Source organism: Zophobas morio, unplaced genomic scaffold, assembly GCF_036711695.1.
Source record: "Zophobas morio isolate AGI-343-1 ecotype UQ-CSIRO unplaced genomic scaffold, CSIRO_AGI_Zmor_V1 ptg000026l, whole genome shotgun sequence".
Classification (NCBI taxonomy): domain Eukaryota; kingdom Metazoa; phylum Arthropoda; class Insecta; order Coleoptera; family Tenebrionidae; genus Zophobas; species Zophobas morio.
Genome location: NW_026972131.1, coordinates 15,009,533 through 15,035,129, shown reverse-complemented (window position 1 = coordinate 15,035,129; position 25,597 = coordinate 15,009,533). Strand labels below are relative to the sequence as shown.

General features: G+C 34.3%; 1 protein-coding gene across 3 annotated transcripts in view; it reads right to left on the bottom strand.

The window, feature by feature from the left end:
• Positions 1-433: 433 nt before the first annotated feature.
• LOC135136434 (nuclear receptor-binding protein homolog) overlaps positions 434-25,597 on the bottom strand; it is a 105,376-nt gene continuing 80,212 nt past the window's right edge. For 2 of the 3 annotated variants that reach the window (XM_064065693.1, XM_064065695.1), the window contains exons 2-10: positions 16,596-16,820; positions 16,173-16,303; positions 15,596-15,690; positions 15,047-15,130; positions 8,475-8,762; positions 8,201-8,360; positions 7,960-8,146; positions 3,095-3,214; positions 434-2,506 (exon numbers count right to left, since the gene is read on the bottom strand). In XM_064065693.1, coding sequence (XP_063921763.1) covers positions 2,315-2,506; positions 3,095-3,214; positions 7,960-8,146; positions 8,201-8,360; positions 8,475-8,762; positions 15,047-15,130; positions 15,596-15,690; positions 16,173-16,303; positions 16,596-16,820 — 1,482 coding nt within the window. In that variant the 3' untranslated portion in view covers positions 434-2,314. The remainder of the gene's footprint in view (positions 2,507-3,094; positions 3,215-7,959; positions 8,147-8,200; positions 8,361-8,474; positions 8,763-15,046; positions 15,131-15,595; positions 15,691-16,172; positions 16,304-16,595; positions 16,821-25,597) is intronic. The other variant, XM_064065694.1, reaches the window with a different exon arrangement.

Below are 25,597 nucleotides of genomic sequence, written 5' to 3'. Positions count from 1 at the left end.
TTCATATCAACAACATTTTAGTCATTATTAAATAAGATTCACTTATTCAGGACTCATCCTTTTGTTTATCAAGTTATAAATAAAGTTGCTTATATTTGTGTTTTAAACTCCTCACACAAGATTGCTAATAGCTCATTTATGGACCATGGAAAGTGTCGTAGAATTTCTAATTTCGTGCACTGATGTTTGAATTGTTAACAGAGAGTGACATAATTTAGTGTTTTCATTTGATATTGTCAAAATCCAGGAAATTTTACTGCTCCTTTGTGTCTCATTCCCACCAGTAGCCCGACCTTGTATTCTAGCTTTTTTTTTTTTTTAAACTTTAGTATTAACGTTAGCTATTGAAGTTCTTCAAATGTCAGTTGTACATTCTTCCAACGCCAGTCGACTCATACCAACCCCAACAAAAAAAAAAAAAAAAACACAATAATTACAAAATTGTCCGTATTGCATCTTTATTTAAATTAGGTATACAGTAAAGAATTGGTGATATTACAATACAAATAAACACAACTTAAATGAAATTATATGAAACAGTGGAGCGGCCAGTGACAGTACGCCACTCAGTGGCACTTTAAGATTGCGCAAAACTATTTGGCGCCGTTCGGTGCAGCCGAATGGGATACCGTTCTCTGGACCGTCCCGTAGAGTACAGCGCTGACGTGTTTGGCAGAAGCTTTTTTTAAATGCAAAGTCTCCGTTAGCATTCAATATAGAATTTCATATACACTTGCTCAATGTGAGCTAAATATTGAACAAACATGCAGAGGCATGACTAAATCTAAATCATAAACAAGCTAATTTATGATGGCAATAAGAATCGATTATATATAAGTCTGTATAACAAGCTATAGGTAACAAATGAGAAATAAATAAGTATAAAAAAATCATAATAGTCTCTAATATCACTAACTGAAAACGAAAACATCCTAAAATACGAACGTTGACAAATTAAAACGATCTCTGCACGTTGTGTTCGTTTTCTCTAAGGAAGAACAATAATTGTATCTTGAATGTGTTTTCTTTAAGAGGTTTACAGTGAAGAAGCTGTGAGGGTGAACATTCTCTTTCTTTCGATAACGGAAAGACTGCGCGGCTATACTGGAAAATGGATGGGCAAAGCATAACCGACTAAATATAATAACATACACAGGTTAGCCATCATCCAGACTTTGAGCGAATTATCACACGGGACCTCTAACAGGGCTTTCAATCTTATTTACTCTTATACAAATAAATAATATCCTTACTCTCTAAATTCTCAATAAAAAAATCCATTATCTACAATTTCATACAATATGTAGCGTATAACCTATATACAGTTGCTTCATCATAAAACCTCGATACTGAATAAACCCATTTACGTCAACGAAACCGATAAAGAAAAAACACAAAACTTAGGCCCGAATTTCGAAAAATCAAAAATTAAACAACAATCGATTTCAAACTGAAAGTGATGGAAGCGGCTGACGTAAATTTGTTTGTTTAGTTAGAGCGTCCCTCCCGACAAGTTCGAACCTAACCTCGATCACGTACAATTGGTCCAGTCCTGCAACAACTAGCACTATATCTTTTTCACATTTTTCCTTAATTCTCTAAATAATTACATCAGTCTCAAGGGGCAAATCATAATGCATTTGCGACACGAGTATTTCACAATAATAACAGAAGCTAAACCGTCTCCTCTGGCTTAGTACTAAAAAAATTCAACTAACAATGAAACAAGATTCTGCGGGCGCGGCCTAGGAGTTATAAAAAATTATCATCATCATAAACAGATCACATACAACATTATGAAAATCTATGATAAAACAGTCCAGCGTTTATGTCATTGAAGCTCTGATCACAGATTAACACGTGGTCACATGACTAGTGTAATGTCCAGCATTTTTTAACAGTCTTCTTCTTTCTAACTCTATCGTAATGACGTCGTTTAGACTAACCCAAATTATTGTTTAAGGCATGAACCTAGCTTGGAAAAATGCAGGCGGCCTAATAAGCTTAGATGATGATGTCACTACGTATTATCACTCGTCCGGATATCGCCGCAAGGAAACCATCTCTCGCACCGCTCCCCCCGATTACCTGCGACGATATCCCAAAGCTAGCTGTCCGTAATCCCTGCAATTTTTCCGCGACTTCAGTATGGTTTTTCTCGAGTCTAGTTAGTCCAGACACTGTTTTTATTTATTTATTATTATTATTATATGGTAAATAATTGTGTTCTTTCTTTTTTTGTTTTTCTAAACTTTCAACTATTGTATTTGACATCTTAGAAATATGAAAGTGCATTGGCAGTATCTATGTTTTACTAACTAGTGGAGTGCATGGGCACTTGAGTAGGTGTGGAATTGACAGCCGTCAAAGGTAGCGCTGCATTCACCAAGGCCGGTTGGGGAGGGGGCATATGCGATAAGGGCTGGAAAAGTCTACTTGGACTACTACGGCCGGAACAGTCCTTTAACGTCTCTCCTATTAGGACAGCAATCTTGTCTCGATCCTCCTGCAGGAACAAAAGAACTATTTTAGTGGCTTACATGCAACGAGTTGCGTAAAGCGCTTTTCTCAACAGTTGCTTAAGCGCAGAAAAGGCGTCCTTCGACAAGTCAGTCGACTTTACTCCTTCGGGCCGCATCAACGCTCTTACGTTGTACTAAAAGGAAAACTGTGCTGTTAATCCAGTTTCGACTATTATTTTACTACGTGCTGCCGCGCCAACCTACATCTTTCGAATTTCGTTTACAAACAAAAAAATCCGTTACAAGGCTGCGCTGCCAACCTTCGCGCGTAAACTTCACCGCAAAACAAACGCCACCGCGATTTATAAGACATTTACGATGCACATTTGCCATTAAACAGCAGCATTGATGCATCCAAACATTCTACATCATGTAAATATTGTAAAACGCAAACAGATAATAATCGTGTTTAACTTCACTCCGAAAAAATAAACAAATCGGGGTCCTACTCTCACCATAAACAAACAGCGACACGACAAGCTGACGAAAAACACGACCTTCTACTTCCCGGATCTAAAGCCACTTTCCACATTTTTAACCAAACAAACGACGCGTACGAACGCACTACTTACTTCGTTTATGAAACCATAATGTACCAACTCTTGAGCTAAACCTTTCGGAGAATCCGTCTGCGTAATACAACTAGTCAAATGGCGATTCATTTTATCGTCCATGCGGAGTACAATCGTCAACTGCAAAAGAAAAACTGTTGAAACAACAAGCTTTATTTCACGAGTGACACACAAAATTTTTGGCTTGTAATTAAATGATAAGTATAAAATGCATTTTTTTTAGGTAACTTAAATAGTTTGTTACGTACATTAATAAGTTTGTTCAGTAGAAATTGTAAGTATTAAAATAAAACCTGACCAGTACAATGTGCAAGTATTTAATTGTGCTGTGTTTAGTAAAAATAATAGATGTTCAGTAGAAATGCTAGAGTGTCTGGTTGACCTAACTGGCGATGGAACGTTTTAATGAATACCCATATTTAGTAAAAAATAGTAATCTATAAGTACATAGTAATTGTAACAATAGGTAGGAAACAATTGTCCTTTATAAAAATTAACATAAAATTGTAAAAAAAAAATAGATCACATTTTCTCAATTTGAAATTTTTCAGTTTTTGGATTTTTCAATTTTTCGTTTCTTCAATTTTTGATTTGCAGGTTTTCTAATTTTCATTTTAGATATGTAATAATAATTATAATTTTTATTAGAGTTGTTCACTTTTTCAATTTTTCGTTTTTGGAATTTTTTAATTTTTCGATCTTTGAATGTTAGTTTTTGGACTTTACGAATATTTTTCGATTTAATTCGTTCTTTGATTCATTAATTTTTTCTCGATTTCTAGTTTTTCAATGTTTCTATTTTTCGTTTCTTCAGTTCTACAATTTTGTCAAATAAATGTTATATAAATTAAAAAAAAGTAACAGTGTACCTATGGTCTATGAATCCGTGTTGAATTTTTATCTTCGACATCGAAATTTTTGTGGAAAAATAAAACAAAATTGAATTACAATTTTTCGATTTCTTGATTTCTCGATTTTTAGTTTACTTACTTTTTCGATATTTCAATTTTACAATTTTTGCAATTTAAAAAAAAATTCATTTTTACATTTCTCAATTTCTCTATTAATCAATTCTTTGATTTTTCGATTTTTTCTCTTTCCAATTTATCGATTTTTCAGTTTTTCGATTTCTCAAGTTTTCGTTGTTGCAATTTTGGGATTTTTCAATATCTCCAATTTTTTTTTTCGATTTTTAAAATTTATGATTTTTCGAATTTTGCATATTTTGATTAACCGTTTTTTTTTTAAGTTTAAATATGTATTTCAGTTTTAAATTTTCCGGTTTTTCGATTTCTCCATTTCACGGATCTTCTGATGTCTCAAATTTTTAATTTCGATTTCTCGGCTTTTCCATTTTTCGATTTTATGTTTTGTTATGCTTCGACCTCCCGATTTTAACCTTTTCAACGTGTATTGCAATTTTTCGATTTTAGAATTTTCTTCGATTTCTTACATCTCGATTTTCCGTTTTTTCGATTTTAAAATGTTTTTACTTTTCGTTCTTTTTTTCAAGTTTTCGATTTCTCAATTTTTCAACATTTCAATTTCGAGAATGTCTATATTTTTCAGTTTTTTGATATTTTCATTTTTCAACTTTTTAAATTTTGATTTTTCGACTTACCGGAAATCGATTTTTGGGTTTTTCAATTTTTCGACTTTTCAGTTTGGAGATTTTTCAATTTGTCGATTTTTTAGTTTTTCATTTCTTCAGTTTTTCGGTTTTTCAAGTTTTCGAATTTTTAAATTTAAAATTTTTCAATTTTTCGATTTTATTCTTTTTCCGTTCCGATTTCCCGATTTTAATTTTTTTATGCTTTTCAATCTTTGGTTTTTCTAAATTTTCATTTTTCCATTTCTCAATTTCTCGATTTTTCGACTTTTTGATTTTGTGTTTTTTTAATGTTAAATTTTTCGTTATTGTAATTTTTCTATTTTTTAAATTTTAGATATTTAGATTTTTCGACATCTTGAATTCTCGATCTTTTTTCAGTTTGAATTCCTCGGTTTGTCGATTTTCCAAAATTTCGATTTTTCAGTTTTGAAAATTTTCGATTTCTCGATTTTTCAGTTTTAATTTTCCAACTTTTAGATGTTTCAAATTTTACAGTTTGCAAATTTCACGAGTTTTCAGTTTTTAATTTCGCCAATTTTTCGATTTGCAATTTTTCGTGAGGGTTTTTAATTTTCTTTATTTTTTCAATTTTCCGTTTTTTTAATTTTTCATTTGCAGTTTTTCTAGTTTTCATTTTAATTATGTAACAGTCCTAATAATTATAATTTTTAAAGTTGTTCACTTTTCAGTTTTTCGTTTTTGGAATTTTTCAATTTTTCGGTGTTTGAATGTCACAGTTTTTGGACTTTACAATTTTCAAGATTCTATAATTTTTCGATTTTACAATTTTTGGATTTTCCAATTTTTCAATTCGAATGATTTTTCTTCTTTCCCATTCTTCGATTCATTCATTTTTTTTTGATTTGTAAGTTTCTCTTTTTTTAGTTTTTCATTGTTTCAATTTTTCATTTTTTCGAGTTTTTAACTTTTCGAGTAAACAAAATCAAAAAATTATAAAATAGAAAAATTGTAAAACTGAAAAAGTAGAAAATGAAGCTTCGAAATATAAAAAAAATTGGAAATCAAGAACTTAAAAAATCAAAGATTGAAAATGTAAAAAATTGAATAAACAAAAAATTATAAAATCCAAAGAAACATTGAAAAAAATAAAGGTAATGGAAAAATGAAAATATCGAAAATCTGAAAAATATACAAAATTGAAAAATTCCCAAAATTGAGATAGCGAAAACTTAAAAATCGAGAAATTGAAAAATTTTTAAAATTGGAAAATTGAGATGAGGAATCGAAAATTCTAAAAATGGAAAAATTGAAACACATTAAAAAATTGAAATCGGGAAATCGAAACATAAAGATTATAAAAGGGAAAAATGAAAAATTTTAAAAATCGAAAATTTAAAATATATAGTAGAAAAATCGAAAATTTTGAAAATCGAAAAACCAAGAAATCGAAATCGAAAACTTGAGACTCAAAAGATCGAGAGATCGAAATAGGCCGAAATCGGAAAATTCAAGATTGAAATATTTACTTAAAAAAAAGATAAACGGAAAAATCGAAAAACTCAAAAAATTGAAATACAGATTAAATTAAAAAATCGTAAAAACAAATTCCATTCAATTTTCCGTTTTATCGATTTTGCAATTTTTTCCAATTTTTTAATTTTCCGATTTTTCAATTTTTAGAATTTTCTACTTTCTGAATAAACAAAATGGAAAAGTTATAAAATAGAAAAATTGTAAAATTGAAAACTCAAAATGAAAAAACGCAAAAGTATAAAATGAAAGCTTCAAGAAATCGAAAAACTTGAGAATATGAAGAAACGGAAAATTCAAAAATCGAAAGATTAAAAATTGAGAAACTTAAAGATCGAAAAATTGCGGTCGAAAACACGAAAATTATTGTAAAATCTAAATATTGAAAATTGGAAAATCGAGGCATTGAATAAACGAAAAATTGTGATATCAAATTCAGAAAATGAAAATTAAAAAATCGGGAAAATGGTAAAAAAAAAATGAAGAACTTGAAAGAACATCATTACGCCGAATATGTTCATTGCGCTACGCATAACCTCAATTTAGTCCTTAATGATTCTGTTAAGGCCAGTCCCCACGTTTTCTCAGCGGAATTTTCGCTCTATTTTCAAAATGTAATATCTCCGTTATTAACAGATCTATAGTTTTCAAATTTTAAATATATGTTGTCCATAACTTTCTTTATATAACGCAAGGGCAATTTTGTTAAAAACAGCTTGTGATCATATTATTTTTTTAATTTTAGTGAAATTTTTGCATAACGTATTGTTAAAAATCAATTATATAATATAATATATATCCATAAATAATAATTATATTATTTATGGATATTTTGGAACGGGGTTGTCACCACTGTTTTCAGCTTGCAAAACTTGAGAAATTCTACGAGGTCGATTTTTGACTTTATTTGTTGGGACTGAGATATAGTAAAAATAAAAGTTAGCAACTTCCATGATATACGCTTTTTTTAACTGTGTATCGTTTCTAAAAAATAAAATCGACGATATGTCTCGTATGATTTCTGGAGTTTTGTAAGCTGAAAACAGTGTTGAAAACCGTGTTCTGAAATTTTATTTAATAATTGAGATATTGATTTTTAAAAATACGTTATGCAAAAATTTCACTAAAATTAAAAAAATAATATGATCACAAGCTGTTTTTAACAAAATTGCCCTTGCGTTATATAAAGAAAGTTATGGACAACATATATTTAAAATTTGAAAACTATAGATCTGTTAATAACGGAGATATTACATTTTGAAAATAGAGCGAAAATTCCGCTGAGAAAACGTGGGGACTGGCCTTAAGAATGTACCAGGAATTTCCGCATTTTATGATTTTAATAAATGCTATGTGGAAGTTAGCTACGCCACTGAATAAATGATTCTATATATGTAATAAAGATTAACATGCATATTCTAAAAAAATAATGAGGTTATGTATCATGTGTGGGTGTTAACTATAAAGAACATCATAATTTTCTAACAAACCTGTTCAATTTCTACTGTACATCCAACATTTTTAACTGAGCTTTCGTTATTTTTACAGGACAATAGTTTTATTTACTGAACAAAATGAATAATATACATAACTTCCATGATAAAAACATTTCGTTAAAATTAGTTACTATAACAAAAAATTTGTTATATGACATTTATATTTTCCACTGAACAATTGTATAATATATCGGTAAAGGTAACTTGTCGAAAAAATATTATACTGAGCAGAATATTTTTACCGCTTTTCAACTAACTACACTCACCAATAAATCACAGCTCTCTTCTTTGGGTTTGATGTCGCACATCATATTGACAATTTTCCTATTTTCTACGTCCATAGGTTCCGGGGTGACGGACTTGACCGATTCCGCCATTTCCGGTGATATCGCCCTGGATCGGGCCGGAGGGGGTTGCTTGGCACCGAAGGCCGTTAAAGGATAAATGCCGTTCCTGCAGGAATTCAGTCAGACCTTTCGTCACTTTCGCCAAAAAAACACAACTCACTTGACGTCTTCAACGAACTTCTCGAGTTTTTCCGTAATCGGAATATCGGACATCTTCATCTGGATCGGTGGCCCGGACTTGCGCCTGATTTCGGCGACTATCATATCAGGGCCGTACCACCTCTGCATCAACTCATCTGTTATCGTTTCAGATATGTTCGCTGAAAAAAAAGACCATCACCGACAATCAGAAAAATCGCGTTACGTAACCGCGAGGCGGAATTCGAGCTCGGGTGAAGTCGGCTCGGCGCGAAATTCGAAAAATCGCTACTAACCAGATCTCTTGACCAAGCAGTGGGCCGAGAGGAGCTTCAGGCTGTGCACTTCGAAGAGGAGCGGGTGGAACAGGAGCTCCCTCGCCGTGGGCCTGTCGTTGGGATTCTTCTGGAGGCACTTCTGGATGAAGTCCTTCTGGTGCTCGTCCTCCAGAGAATCGATCGTCTTTTTGATGTTCTCCTCCGTCACTTTGTTGCCGGAGTCGCCGTTGCCGACGATTTCCAAGGCGGCCATCTCCAGCGCGCACATGCCGAACGAGTAGATGTCCATGGGGGGGCCCATCGTGCCTAAAACAACCCATATTTAGTGCGGCCGTTCGCTTCGGCACCCTGCGAGTGTCTTGTGTGACGCAAAGTTAACAAGCGGAGAAAATGGGGTGACGAATTAACGTGATGCAAAAATCCCAAGGTCCAAGGTTTTTTTTTCGAGTTCCAGTAACGAGTTATTCATGCTCGATTGCCGGCGTCTGAGTCACGAGTGGATCTTTTTCTGGGGTTTCAAATGATGTTCGGAGTAATTGCACCGGTTTGAAATTTTCGCGGGACGACGGCCTTGGGTTTATTTTCGAGTGCGCGACCTTTTCGAATGTAGGAACTATAAATGTTTCACCCCGTAACAGAGAGGTGATAAATTATTTTATTTGAGTGCTTAAGGTTTCGAGTATTTGTTTTGGGATGCGCTGAAAGGTGAAGTGTATGAAATTTTGTTGCACTGCGGATGGCCTTGCAGAATTATTTTCTATTATTAGCGCTACTGGTTGTTGCGTTCTTCTAATATTATTATTATAATTTAGTATTATCTGCATTCGTTTCATTTTAATCTGTACTCCTATCGCTCAAAACTGCAATTTACAGTTTCACAATGCGTTTAAATCAATTGTTAAAAAGGCCAAAGCAATAGAGATAATTTATATTAGGTTCACTAGAATTCTACAACGATTGACAACCGTAATTCAGATAAGAACCAATAAAATGTAAGCATCAGTTGTTTTAGAGCTCCAGGAATTCCCAAACAAAAGATTACGATAAATCTTGATTATTCTTTTTTAATTATGACATTATAAATTAAATGGAATTTTGTACAAGTCGCATAATAATGAAACCATTACAACAAAAATAAACGCAGCTGAATGGCGATTTTCTTTTGTTTAAGTGGTAGTGTTACTCAGGCCATGGTCATGTGACGTTAGTGACACCACGGCTAAAATTAGAATGTTTTCTTTGACGTGATTCCATGGGACCAAATTTTCCAGTGTTTAAAAAATACGCAATTTTTCAAATTGAGGGGGTGGCAATCACAAAACAAAATTTTATTATTTTCCGAAAAAACGGGATTTGTATATGTACTTCAAATTAGTGGGAAATTCTGCCCAAAAAATCTTTTTTTTTTAAATTCGTAAGTCCGTAACTAAATTTTTACGTCACACGTAGGCTGACCGATTAGCGTAGACCAACTTCACGTACGTGCGGCAATAATGCCCTTATCCTCCTTGTGCGATAAGCAGCCATTACCAGATCTTCGTGGGTCAACACTTCAACTACAAGATACATTTTAAGCAAACCGAAAACTGATAAGACAAAAGTGGTGCAATAAAAAAATTGTCGAAAGTTGTTTCAACAGAACTTCCCTCACTCCTAAAGTACAATGAAACATCCAGCATTTTCCAATTGATTTTACTTTACAGAATTTTATGATGGCGTCATCAACATTTTTGCAAGGATTTTTGGATTGTAGTACTTGTTAAGATAAGACTGATTATGGCAATTCACGACCCAAAAAAAAATAGAGGGCGGGTGGGCGGGGCTATTGGTTGCTTATAAAAGATTCTGTAGGAAAAAGTTAAATTTAGCCCCGCCCACCCACCCTCTCTCCATTCCAGTGATTACTCTTAATAATATCGTTTTAGATTGATTTCGGTAAATAACTGAACAATATTAAAAGTAATCACTGGAATGAAGAGGGGGTGGGTGGGTGGGGCTATTGCTTGCTTATAAGATTCTATAGAAAAAAGTTCAATTTAGCCCCGCCCACCCACTCTCTCTTCATTCCAGTGATTACTCTTAACATTGTTTTAGACTGACTTCGGTAAAAGACTGAACAATATTAAAAGTAATCAGTGGAATGACGAGGGGTGGGTGGGCGGGGCTATCGCTAGCTTATAAAAGATTCTACAGAAAAAAGTTATAATTAGCCCCGCCCACCCACCCTCTCTTCATTCCAATGATTAGCCTTTAATATTGTTTTAGACTGATTTCAGTAAATGACTGAACAATATTAAAAGTAATCACGCGAATGAAGAGAGGGTGGGTGGACAGGGCTATTGGTTGCTTATAAAAGATTCTGTAGGACGAAGTTAAATTTAGCCCCGCCCACTCACCCTGTCTTAATTTCAGTGATTACTCTTAATATTGTTTTAGACTGATTTTGGTAAATGACTGAACATAAGGGTGATCACTGGAACGAAGAGAGGATGGGTGGGCGGGGCCATTGCTTCTTTGTAAAAGATTCTGTAGGGAAATGTTAAATTAAGCCCCGCCTACCCACCCTCTCTTCATTCCAGTGATTACTCTTAATATTGTTTTAGACTGGTTTCGATAAATGGCTAAACAATATTAAAAGTAATCACTGGAATGAAGAGGGGGTGGGTGGGCGGGGCTATTGCTTACTTATAAGATTCTACAGAAAAAAAGTTAAATTTAGCCCCGCCCACCCTTACTCTCTTCATTCCAGTTAATACTCTTAATAATATTGTTTTAGACTGGTTTCCGTAAATGACTGAACAATAATAAAAGTAATCACTAGATTGAAGACAGGGTGGGCGGTCGGGGCTATTGCTTGCTTTATAAAAGATTCTGTAGGAAAAAGTTAAATTAAGCCCCGTCCACCCACCCTCTCTTCATTCCAGTGATTACTCTTAATATTGTTTTAGACTGGTTTCGATAAATGGCTAAACAATATTAAAAGTAATCACTGGAATGAAGAGGGGGTGCGTGGGCGGGGCTATTTCTTACTTATAAGATTCTACAGAAAAAAGTTAAATTTAGCCCCGCCCACCCACCCTCTCTTCATTCCAGTTAATACTCTTAATAATATTGTTTTAGACTGGTTTCCGTAAATGACTGAACAATAATAAAAGTAATCACTAGATTGAAGACGGGGTGGGCGGGCGGGGCTATTGCTTGCTTTTCAGATCCTACAGAAAAAAGTCCATTTTAGCCCCGCCCACCCACCCTCTCTTCATTCCAGTTAATACTCTTAATAATATTGTTTTAGACTGGTTTCCGTAAATGACTGAACAATATTAAAAGTAATCACTAGATTGAAGACGGGGCGGGTGGGCGGGGCTATTGCTTGCTTATAAGATTCTACACAAAAAAAATAAATTTAGCCCCGCCCACCCACCCTCTCTTCATTCCAGTTAATGCTCTTAATAATATTGTTTTAGACTGGTTTCCGTAAATGACTGAACAATAATAAAAGTAATCACTAGATTGAAGACGGGGTGGGTGGGCGGGACTATTGCTTGCTTTTCAGATCCTACAGAAAAAAGTTCATTTTAGCCCCGCCCACCCACCCTCTCTTCATTCCAGTTAATACTCTTAATAATATTGTTTTAGACTGGTTTCCGTAAATAACTGAACAATATTAAAAGTAATCACTGGAATGAAGAAGGGGCGGGTGGGCGGGGCTATTGCTTGCTTTTAAAATTCTACAGAAAAAAAATTAATTTAGCCCCGCCCACCCACCCTCTCTTCATTCCAGTTAATACTCTTAATAATATTGTTTTAAACTGGTTTCGGTAAATGACTGAACAATAATAAAAGTAATCACTAGATTGAAGACGGGGTGGGTGGGCGGGGCTATTGCCTGCTTTTCAGATCCTACAGAAAAAAGTTCATTTTAGCCCCGCCCACCCACCCTCTCTTCATTCCAGTTAATACTCTTAATAATATTGTTTTAGACTAATTTCGGTAAATGACTGAACAATATTAAATGTAATCACTGGAATGAAGAGGGGGTGGGTGGGCGGGGCTATTGCTTGCCTATAAAAGATTCTACAGAAAAAAAGTTAAATTTAGCCCCGCCTGCCCACCCGTTCTCTAATTTTTTTCTTCAGAAATGAGAAATAAATGTTATAGCAAATAAGTAATATCCCAAATTAAATAGTTCCCATTCCCACTTTACAAAAGAAGTACAATGAAACGTATCCAGCATTCTCGAGTTGAGTTTCTTCTTTACACAATTTTGTGATGACGTCATCAACATTTTTTGCAAGGACTGAAAATTTTGGTGCATTCCCAAAATTTTCTGGGAAAATGGAGTGAGCCGTTCCGATTTAATCAATAAAATAAATTGAGTCATTCGTTAATTTTTTGAGCCCCCTATTTACGCAAATCTAAAAAATTTGAACGCAATGATAAATAAATCACTAGTAAAAACACATATTTTGCACATTTTGGGTAGAATTTATTCGGCAAAATTTTGAGATGACGTCATTCAATTTTTTGGCGTTGATAAACAGATTCAAACTACTCAGTTTTTGCAATGCTCGATTGAATCAATAAAATAAATTGACTCAGTCATTAATTTTTTTTGGACATCTATAAACAAATCCAAAAAAACTAATAAATAACGGGTGCAGATTAATCATATTTTGTATATTTTATATGGGATTTATTTGGCAAAATTTTGAGCTAACGTCATCAATTTTTTGGAGGGAATAACCCACCCACCCGGTTTTCTTTCTCATTACTAATTTTATTCAACGAAAAGTGGATTTTAATTCGATCTGATCTGACTTTTTCCCTGCTTTATTTGGCTCTTATTTTTTTTTAAACCGGTCTGATTTCACGATTTTAATTTTCTTATTCAAAATCATTTTTTCCCAAAATTTGATTTTTATTCCTCTTTTCAAAATTTTTTTTGGTCATCTGGATGTTTTCGGTAAAATTTTAATCACTTTAATTAATTATATTTTTCAAGTTCTTAAAATATTCTGTTCTAGATTGTCAGGTTTGCCGAGATAAGATTCTCTAATAAAGAACCAAGGAAATTAGTCACTCGTTTTATTGGCTTTTCATAAAATTCAAAGTGGCCCCGCCCACCCACCCGGTTTTCGTTCTAATCGCCCATTTTATTGGTTAAAAAGCGGCACTTACATATGGAAATTGTAGAAGTCGCGTAATAATTGAACTATAATGCAAAAAATACCACAAAAAAAAATAAACACAGCTGAATGGCGATTTTCTTTTGTTTAGGTGTTAGTGTTACTCAGGCCACGGTCATGTGACGTTGGTGACACCATGTCTAAAATTAGAATGTTTTCTCTGACGTGATTCCATGGGACTAAATTTTATTATTTTTCAAACAACAATTTTTTTAATACAAAAATACTTCATCTACGACAAGATTTGTAATGAGTATCTCGCCTCACACGAGTGCGCGGAATGCTACATTACCCCACTTATTTTTTAGCACGAGTGTCTAGTGCAAAATTCAAAAGTCCTCAACTGAATTTTTTACGTCACACGTGGGCTGACCGATTATCATGACCATGACAGTAGGCAAATTGCACTTACGTGCGGCAATAATGCCTTTATCCCCCTCGTACGATAAGCAGCCGTTATCAGATCTTCGAGGGTCAACACTTCAACTATTGAGTTAGATTTTAAGTAAACCCGAAAACTGATAAGACAAAAGTAGGCCAAACAAAAAAATTTAAGCGTGTGTTTGCGGTACATCCGTACCGAGCTGCGACGAACAATAATTATTTTAACAAGTGTGACCTCACAAAATCAACACAAAATTATACAACCACCAATAAAAAAAATCGTATTTACTGTTACTAAAGTATTCGCTGCGTTTATTTGCTTGACGCATCTGTTTTTCTGCAAAAAAGTGAGTTTCTCGGTTTTACAAGAAATGACATCAACTTTGGTAATGTACTTTACAAGTACTTGGGTTTTTTTGACTAATTTTTAAAAGAAACGACTTTCATCACACTCGAGTCGTAATAATAGTCAATTAAATTAATTGCTTGTGGGATTTCGATTTGTGGAACGGTAATAGACGATTAATTAAAAAAAAATACCGTAACGGTTTGTGGCGCCACCCATTATAATTCTGTATAATTTCTGAGAAAAACACCGATTCACTCGTTCATAATTAAGCAATAAATAATAAGGTGGTTCGTTTCGGTTCTTGCGGCAACCGGACGACCTTTTAGCAGTAATTTATCGGTTGAGGTTAGATTTATGACACAATCGAAAAAAGGGAGCAATCAACTAACGCCGTTAGTGCAGTCGATAACTAGAAACCAACAAACAAAAAAAAAAACTAAACACGTGATGATTAGTGCGAATGCGGGATAGAAATGAGTGTGCAAAAGATACCAAATATGCAAACCATCACCACGCAATAAAGCTCAAACAATAAAACACACAAAAACAGATAGGAAATTTCGTTGCGCTCCTCGCCCCCTGCCAAAACGGGGGTGGCGATCCTGCTCACCGAACGCAACGAAACCCGCTCGACAAAAAACCAACTATCACTATAAAAGCCAATTACTTACTAGGATGTTCTGGTGCAATGAAATGCATATTTTTGAAATCGTCCTGGCATGTTTTAACGTGATGGTTTATGGAATCGGGAGCCACTAGAGAAATGAAAGCGAAATTAGTAAAAAAAGTTTATAGCTCCTCGTGTGGCTGCTAGCCGACAAGCGACGGCCAGCGGACCGTCGAACCATCCTCGAGCCTTCCGGGCGGCCGCCGCGCGGCGGCGCGCCGCCCCCGCTCGAAGATGGTTGGGACGCGAGCCGATAGCGGGCGTTTTACATAGTATCCTTCCTCACTCATCGCTGGCGCGTGCGCGCGAAATGACTGAAGAGGGATTAACGCGCGCCGTCGAAACGGGCCCCGCAGGCCGGGTCCGGCGCGCCGACCGCTTGACGCCGCCGCCGCGCGGCGGCCGCGTGAAGCGGTCGCGTCCGGGCCGGGCGTAACTATCCGCCGCCGCCGGTCGCGGGCTAGGCAGCAAAAATTCCAAAAATAAAAAAAACCAATTGAAAGACACAATTTTTTCGAAAAAAGTGAATTCATGAGAGTTTCGGTGTGATTACCTGATCCAATCTTGACGAGGCCATTGTGCTGTATAAATATGGTATCACAGGTCAGATTGCCGTGGATGATTGGCGGAGAACAGGAATGCAAGTAACTGGAAAGAAAACAGACTGCAGATCATAGAACTGACGAACGCCGGCCGATCTCGCTGCGAACTGCTGACACAAACAAAAGCGGATTTCTGCGCGACGGCCGAGGCGCGGCCCGGAAACCAAAAATCAGAATGCGAACAGAACGACGGCGGGCCGCGCCTGAGGACGGCGCAGAAATTCCGGAGAGAGAATTGGTTTCGGATTTTGTGATTTGGTGCACAGAAATTGTATTTTTCGGCTAAAAAGCACTTACCTTTGCGCTGGCACTGTGAACACATGGTATTAACAATGTTACATGTTAGATATGTGGATAAGTACGGGGGCGGCGTCGGCCACGACGACTTACATACTCACGAGTCACAATCGTCGTGGCGACTTTTACAATTCAGACTCTTAACAACTAGGTTTAAATTTAATTTTAATAGTAACTTAACAACTACAATTGGTACAGTTTTTTTGGGTTTACCGGGTCTTTACTATTTACCTTAAAGCGGAGAGGATTTGTGTGCACCATCTCCGCCACGCCGGGAGCGGCAGCCTTCTCACGTTGCGCTTCGTACGCTTGAGGAACTGTTTCAAGGAACCTGACGACATGTACTCCGTAATAAATATGACCTGCAACGAAAAAACACGTGCAACACCTGAATTCAATGGGTTATTGATTCTCTCTCTACATCTACATATTCATGCTTTTTTTTCAACTCGCACACTTTTTCGACTGAATACTTGATTAATCATTGTACGAACGGTAAACACGATTCGGATCGTCTACATGCATTCCAACCGGCTTCTATTTATAACTCCATGACTTGTACTTTTCCTGGCAAAATGCAACATACTGTATATACTCGAGTCGAAAAAAGAAAGCATCCTGGAGGAATTGTACCCAAAAAAAAACACTCCTTACCCGAGGCTTGTCGTTGTGGGTATCGGTCCAGTACCGATGGAATTTGACAATGTTTGGGTGCTCGAGTTGCGTGAGATTCTCAAAAATGAGTTGAATTTTTTCCTCCTGGTTCTTAAAGTTTTTACGTTCGGAAAACTGAACCTCGTTCCAAACGACTTCGACTCCTTCTTCTGTATCCATGGCCAAGTAGGCGCAGTCGATTCCAGGCACATCTCTTTGTTCCACCTAGAAAAAGAGACGATCGATCAGGCGGATTCATAAACCACCAGTAGAGGACAACACACAAAACGCGCGTGCAAAGAAATCGGTGCTGTTTACGGACTTTCTATAAAACCAACGCACGATTACATTAATTAGCTCACTAATTAGAGAGTCTCGAAAACGTGTTCGTCGACATTTCATCGGAAAAAAGCGATTTCCAAAACTCGAAACGATAACGGTGCAAAATTCTTCACCCGACCGTTCATTCATGAATTACAGAATTCACGAAGATCCGACCCAAGTAATTCCAACAATTAAGCAAACAGTGCGCCGAATGTACTATTCTTGTTAGCTTAATTAGGTAAGCCAATTAACAAACCGTTTGAAATTCCTGCTATCAAAGCAAACGAACAAAGGTCACACTTATGGTACACTTTTTCAAATAAAATACTCTTAAAAAAAAACGATATTGTCGTTGAGTGACATGTAACTGGCATAATAATAAAAACGTGCCATTTTCGTTAACTGATATTTTTTTCATAAATGTCGCATAATTATTAAATTTGTTTAATCATCCCTACCAATAATGTGATGACGTCACTTCAAATTTATGCATAGTAAATGGGTTTTAAATTGTATACAGTAACATAGTCCTACACATGTAGTTTATGACTCCGTGTTGAGTTTTTATCCGAAACGTCCAGATTTTTGGAAAAAAAATCAAAATTATAAAACAATATTTTACAATTTAATTTTGAACTTGCAAAAGCGAATACTTGGAAATCTTGCAGATGTTTTAAAATCATGATAAACATAATACATTTTTAATTACAATATATTTGCTTATCCCCTCTAAAAAAATTATGACGTCACCTCAAAATTTTGCAGAATAAATCCTATCTTAAATGTCTAAAATATGATAAGTTTTATACTTGTGATTATCACTGCATTAATATTTTTTTGATTTGGTTATACAGGGTGTCTCAAAAAGTTAATGACTGATTCAATTTATTTTATTGAAGAAATCAAGAATAGCAAAACTGAATACTTTGAAATATTGTAGATGTTTTGAAGTTTTTGTAAGCATGGTAACTTTTTCGAAAATTTGATTAATCAAATATGCGCAAAATCAAAAATCGGAAAAACTGAAATTCACTAATGCAAAAACCAGAAAATCGAAAAATACAAATCGTAAAAATCGAAAATCTAAAAATGGCTAATCAAAAAATCGAAAATTCAATGAATCAAATACCTAGGTCGATCGAAAAGTGGAAATTCACAAAGCTCAAAAACGAAAATTGAAAAACGGGAAAACCAAAAAATCGAAAAGTCAAAAATTTGTAATATTGAAAATTAAAAAAATCAAAAACAAAAATAAAAAAATCGGAAATTAAAATAAACAAAATATATGAAGTAAAAAAAATTGCAAAGCCTAAAAACTGAAACGAACAGAAAAATCGAAAAAGCAAAAAATTGGAAAAACAAAAATTCGAAAAATCTAAAATCGAAAGAGTGGAAAATCGCAAATCTGAATAAAGAAACTTGGAAATTCTGAAAATTGGAAAATCGAAAACCAAAAAATCGGAAAGTAACAAAATTGAAGTCTAACAGTTGAGAATGGAAAAATTGAAAAACCGAAAAATCTAAAATTCGACAATGGACAAATTGAAAATCGCAAAATTTAAATTGAAAAATTGAACATGGAAAAATCGATGAATTGAAAAATCGAAAAAATTAGACTACTCAAATTTTCTAAAAATCGAAAAATCATAAAACTGAAAAATCCAAAATTCTAATCATCGAAAGTCTGAAAACTGAAAATCGAATATTCTGAAAAGCGGAGAATATCGACAAATTTAAAAGAAAGAAAATTGAAGTCTAAAAACCGAAGAATGAAAAAATTAAAAATCAAAAATTCGAAAAATTAAAACCGAAAAGTTCAAAGATTTAAAAAGGAAAATCGAAAAATCAAAAATCTGAAAATTGAAACTCGAAAATTCGGAAAATCGAAAAGTAAAAAAATTGAAGTCTAAAAGCTGAAGAATGGAAAACTGAACAATCGAAAATTCGAAAATCAAATATCGAAAAATCGAGAAGCCGAAAAATCGAAAATTTGATGAATCAGATATGCGAAAAACAGAAAATCTGAAAATACAAAACTGAAAAATCGAAAATCTAAAAATGGAAAAACCGAAAATCGAAAATTCAATGATTATAATGCGTAGGTCGATCGAAAAACCGGAAATTCATAAATCTGAAAAATCGGAAATTTGCAAGTTGAAAAACCGAAAATTGAAAAATCAAAAAACCGAAAAATGGAAAAGTCAAAAATCGAAAAATAGGAAAACAGAAAATTCGAAAATTCATAATACTGAAAACTCTAAAAGTCGACAATTCAAAAATCGAAAAGTAAACAAATTTCAAAGCCTAAAAGTGACGAACAGAAAAATCGAAAACTCGTAAAATCATAAAGTGGAAAATCGAAAACTGGAAATTGAAAAATCGGAGATTGGAAAATCGAAATATTGAGAATCGACAAATTAAAAAACCGAAAAATCGAAAAATTAAAAAATCGGAAATCGAAAAATGAAAAAAAACGAAAATTCAAAAATCCAATAATCCGAAACTAAAATAATAGAAAAGTGGAAAAGTAAAAATTGCAAAGTCTAAAACTGACGAACAGAAAAATCGAAAAATTAAAAAAAAATCGAAAAATATCTAAAAATGGAAAAATCGGAATGCTCAAAAATCGAAAATTCGATTAATCAATATTCTAAAAATCGAAAAAACGGACACAAATTCATAAATCTGAAAAATCGAAATATCGAGACTCGAAAAATTAAAAAACCGAAAAATTGAAAAATCCCAAATCGAAAAATGAAAAAACCAAAAATTCAAAAATCAAACTATCGGAAAGTAAAATAATCGAAAACTGGAAAAATAAAACAAATCGCAGAACCATAAAAACTGAAACAAACAGAAAAATCGAAAAACCACAAGATCGGAAAAACGAAAATCGAAAAATCGCAAATCGAAAAATCGTAAAATCAGAAAATGGAAAATCGAATACTCGAAAATTGAAAAATCGAATGTCGAAAAATAAAAAAACCGAAAAATGGAAAATTCAAAAAATCAAAACCGAAAAATTCAAACATTTAAACAGAAAATCGAAAAATCAAAAATCTGAAAATTGAAACTCGAAAATTTGGAAAATCGAAAAGTAAAAAAATTGAAGTCTAAAAGCTGAAAAATGGAAAACTGAACAATCGAAAAGTCGAAAATTTGATAAATCAGATATGCGAACAATAGAAAATCTGAAAATACAAAACTGGAAAATCAAAAATCTAAAAATGGAAAAACCGAAAACCGAAATTTCAGTTAATCTAATACGTAGGTCGATCGAAAAACTGGAAATTCACAAATCTGAAAAATCGAAAATTTGCAAGATTGAAAAACCGAAAAATGGAAAAATTAAAAATCGAAAAATAGGAAAACCGAAAATTCGAAAATTCATAATACTGAAAACTCAGTCGACAATTCAAAAATCAAAAAACTGGAAAGTAAAATAATCGAAAAATCGAAAAGTAAAAAAATGGCAAAGCCTAAAAACCGACGAACAGAAAAATCGAAAAATCGTAAAATCAAAAAGTGGAAAATCGAAAACTGGAAATTGAAAAATCGAAGATTGGAAAATCGAAAAATCGAAAATCGGAATATCCAGAATCGACAAATTAAAAAACCGAAAAATCGAAAAATTAAAAAATTGGAAGTCGAAAAATGAAAAAAAAAACTAAAATTCAAAAATCGAATAATCCGAAACTAAAATAATAGAAAAGTGGAAAAGGAAAAATTGCAAAGTCTCAAAACCGACAAACAGAACAATCGAAAAATAAAAAACAAAATTGAGAAACATCTAAACATCCAAAATCGAAAAATCTAAAATCGGAAAATTGAAAAACCGAAAAATCGAAAATTTGATGAAACAAATACTCGAAAAAGCGAAAAGTAAAAAAAATGCAAGGCCTAAAAATTGAAAAATCAAAAAATCGAAAAAATGAAAATCGAAAAAACGACGATCGAAAAAAATCAAAAAATCGAAAAGTGGAAAATCGGAAAGTAACGAAATTGAAATCCAAAAGCTGCAAATTGCAGAACCATAAAAACTGAAACAAACAGAAAAATCGAAAAACCACAAAAGCGGAAAAACGAAAATCGAAAAATCGCAAATCGAAAAATCGTAAAATCAGGAAAGTAAAATAATCGAAAAATCGAAAAGTAAACAAATTGCAAAGCCTAAAAACTGACGAACAGAAAAATCCAAAAATCGTAAAATCAAAAAGTGGAAAATCGAAAACTGGAAATTGAAAAATCGAAGATTGGAAAATCGAAAAATCGAAAATCGGAATATCGAGAATCGACAAATTAAAAAAAAAACGAAAATTCAAAAATCGAATAATCCGAAACTAAAATAATAGAAAAGTGGAAAAGTAAAAATTGCAAAGTCTCAAAACTGACGAACAGAACAATCGAAAAACAAAAAAAAAATCGAAAAATATCAAAACATGGAAAATCGAAAAATCGAAAATCGGAAAATGGAAAAACCGAAAAATCGAAAATCGAAAACTCGAAAATTCGATGAAACAAATACTCGAAAAAGCGAAAAGTAAAAAAATTGCAAGGCCTAAAAATTAAAAAATCAAAAAATCGAAAAAACGACGATCGAAGAAAAATCAAAAAATCGAAAAGTGGGAAATCGGAAAGTCACAAAATTGAAATCTAAAAGCTGCAACCGAAAAATCGAAAAATTTTATGATTAATGGAAAATCGAAAAATCGAGAATAGAATAATAAAAAAACCGGAAAATTGAAAAATCGGAAATCGAAGAATTAAAAACGTAAAATCGAGAATTCAAAAATCAAAAAAATCGGAAAGTAAAATTTAATCGAAAAATGCAAAAAAATTGCAAAGTCTAAAAACTGACGAACAGAAAAATAAAAAAATCTAAAAATGGAAAGACGAAAAATCGAAAATTGAAAGAATGGCAAATTAAAAAATCGAAACATCGAAAAATCAAAAAAACGAAAAATTAAAAAATCGAAAAACGAAAAAACTGAAAACTCGAAAAATCAAAATACCGCAAATAAATCACAGGTATAGACTCATCATATCAAATTTTACGATAACGTCATGCATTTTTTGGCGAAGATAAGCAAATACATTTTGATCGTGGCTTTGAAAGTATTTCTCGACTTTCGTTCCATTTCAAAATTTACTCTTTGTATATTTCAGTGGTCAACACGTAAATTTCGTTGTAGTTTGAGCCCACCTACAAATTCTGCCCTTGGACGATTTGGACCGCCTCCTTCGGTGACGACCGGCAAAAATGATCCGCCCATAGGCTCAAAACATTTGCGTGCGATTGTACAACCAAAACGAACCGTCCTTCAGACGCATGTAATAAAAGCGCGCAAAATATCAATTTCACTCCTCCAGACGGAACCGCTATCAATCTCGAGGCTTGGTCTCGCCTAACCGGACAGCTCGCAGTACCCACGCTCGGTACCATCTGGATGGCAACGCCGCCCCTGATCCCCCCGCATTTCATTCAAATCCAAATTAGACCGTCTTCGGAATATATTCAATGTTCCGAATCGGTCCTATAATGGTTTTGTCCAAATGTGACGACGCGGCTCGTGCAATTACCGGCTCGTTGAAATGCATTGTCGTGAGTCATAATAGGCGCTCTCATCTTGTGATTTTGTTATGCTAATGGCCATTGTTTGAATTTTTATTGTGTTTACTACCGGTTGGAGGCGACCGGAGTCTCGTTATTTTTCCGGACAATTTCGAGCAGAAGTGGCGCTTTGCGTCGCGAAGCTCAAATTATGTAATAGGGGTTTTGTTTGAAGAGTGCGTCAGAAGCACGACTACGCTCGGACGCAGCAAAACCCGCATCGTGAAACAACGCGCATATACACCGGACGCAGCAATACCCGTCCGGTGAACACTTTTTCGTATTTTGTTTTTCACGGCCAGCAGTCCATTATCAACACGTCTACGAATAATTAACGTCGACAACAACGCCACTGTTCCGTCTGCCTAAAAATAGCCTCTTATCACTCTCTTGTTGCGTTTCTCATTCTCGTTCGCCCGCCACTTGTGTTTATTTACATACAAGTTTAGACCGATTATAAATCCATTACCAGAATAGATCTGTAAGGCAATTAGACCTCACACGAGAATTCGGAAAGAAAAATTCCGAACGAGTGCATTCCTGGTTGTGTTATTTTTTTACGCAGCGCGTTCGACCCACAACACATAATTGGGCTTGTAATTAGATGGACATACACAGCGTCACGTAGACCCAACTATCACTAATGCATTTGTGCCTCCTATGTAAATATTTAATGCTTTCCGAAGTTTTAATTGAAACCCACTCCACGACGCTGCGTCATTTTTATTTAAATCAAATTCCATCCGGGACTCCCATTGAATATTTCGAATGCGGCCAGGATGACAGGCATAACTAGTCAATATTTGTGAACACGCACAAGAAAGCGAATATCGAAATTTTCGCTCTCCCCTCTTCCGCGGGTGGTATTTATGGCTCTACCCATCCCAGCGCACTCGAGCTGATTACTCGTACCATTTAAAGCATTCCAAAGGCTAATAATTTACAATAAAAAACGCGAACAACACAGAACAGACATCCGACAACCGTAATCCATTAGGACTGGTGGCGGTCCGACAGCAAACGTCATTTGCATCGAACTCGGCAACTAAATTAATCCCGGTGACGTCAACCCGACAGGATGAGAAGCTTTTTTTTATTTTATTTTTATTGTGAGAGCGGGACTCCCTCGGGAGCCGGGATTAGAGCAGCGAGACTCCAGAGATCGCCTTAACGAAGATAAAGTCGCGACGGCAGGGGCGGCGCGACCGGGGGGAGCGATAATTGACAAACGCGACAACGAAACATATCCAGCGTTTTCGGGTTGATTTTGCTTGACACAATTTTGTGATGACGTCATCAACATTTTTGGACACGTTCGCGTAAGACTGATTATGGCGCAAAATAGAGGGTGGGTGGGCGGAGCTAGTATTTCTTCAGAAATAAAAAATAAATGTTACAGCAAATAAGCAGTATATAAAAAAAATACGATTAATGCTTTTTTTTAACAGCCTACGTTCTATTAGTTCCCATTCTAAATGTACAAAAGAGCATGTAATTCACCACGCCCACCCACCCCGCCTCCATTTCAGTGATTCATTCTGTCTAGTCCGAATCAAAGTTCGATTTCAAATGAAGAGATATAAAATCGTTAGAATGAAAGCTGCGTGTGTGGGCGGGGCTAGTACGTGCTAAAGTGCTAAGATAAGATTGATTCTGGCAGATGGCATACCTTCCAAAAAAATAGACGGCGGGTGGGAGGGGCTAGTACTTGCCAAGGAGGTTTAAATGTATAGAGGGAGTACTAGCAGAGAACATAGAGAAGCGTCATAGTTTAAATTAAATTACGGTTGAGGACTCGTCGACTTATGTTGGCAACAGTGTTTGTTTCTAACTAAGAATAAAATTAACTAGAAAAAATGTAATAATATTTTTAACGACGCGTTTTACTTTCGACAAATTGACACTAGATTTACCAGAATATTACAAGCTGCTTGCTGTTTCCTTCACTTTAATTCAGATCACACGAATTACAGTTCGTCGTCTGAGAACTTGTTTGATCTACAGACCAGAGCGCACTCAAGCCAATGTCGACTTTAAGCGTTCGGAAACGATTTGATTTATAAGCGATGATTCGTGATCTGATAAACATCCTAACCGGTTGCGACCATAATTTCTGCTTTTCAACTTTCGAAGTCTCAGTTTTCCGAAATTTTAGTTTGGGGACTTTTCAGTTTACTTATTATTCAATTTTTCCATCTTACGATTTTGCAGGTTTTTGATTTTTTAATTTTTCGACTTTTTTAAGGTTTCGATATTTCGACTTCACTTATTTGATTTTTCGATTTCTCAATTTTTCCATTCTTTAGATCTCAGTTTTTTGATATTTCAGTTTTGGGATTTTTCAATATTTCTGTTCTTCGACTTTTCTATATTTGACTTCTGGATTTTTCGTTGTGTCGACTTTTTACTTTTTCGATTGTTAAATTTTAGATTTCTCAATTTTTTGGTATTTTAATTTTTCAATTTTTAAAATTTTAGATTTATCCATTTCTCGATTTTTTATTTCAATTCTTCCATATTTCAATTTTTCAACTTCCTGGTTTTAGATTTTTCAGTTTTTTGATATTTCTTTCAATATTTAAAATTTTAGATTTTCCGATTTCTAGAGTTTTCATTTCAGTTCTTCGATATTTCAGTTTTTCAAGTTTTCGAATTTTTCAAATGTTTTGATTTCTTAATCAATCGATTTTTCTACTTCCCGGTTTTAGATTTTTGTTTTTCAATTGTCGTTTTTTCAAATTTACGACTTTTCAATTTTTCAAATTTGACATTTATAAACTGTCAATTTTTCGATTTTTCAATTAATCGATGTTCTGATTTTCCCATTTCTTGACTTTCGAGGGTTTCGATATTCCTGTTCTTCAATTCTTTAATTTTTTGATTTTTCAGGTTTTTGATATTTAATTTTTTTTTATTTTTAAGGTTTCAATATTTCGACTTCACTTTTTAGATTTTTCTATTGCTCAATTTTCCGACTTTCTAGGTTCTCGGTTTTTGGATATTTCAGTTTTCGGATTTTTCAGGTTTTCCATTTTTCAGTTTTTCTTTCATTTTTCAGTTTTTCGAT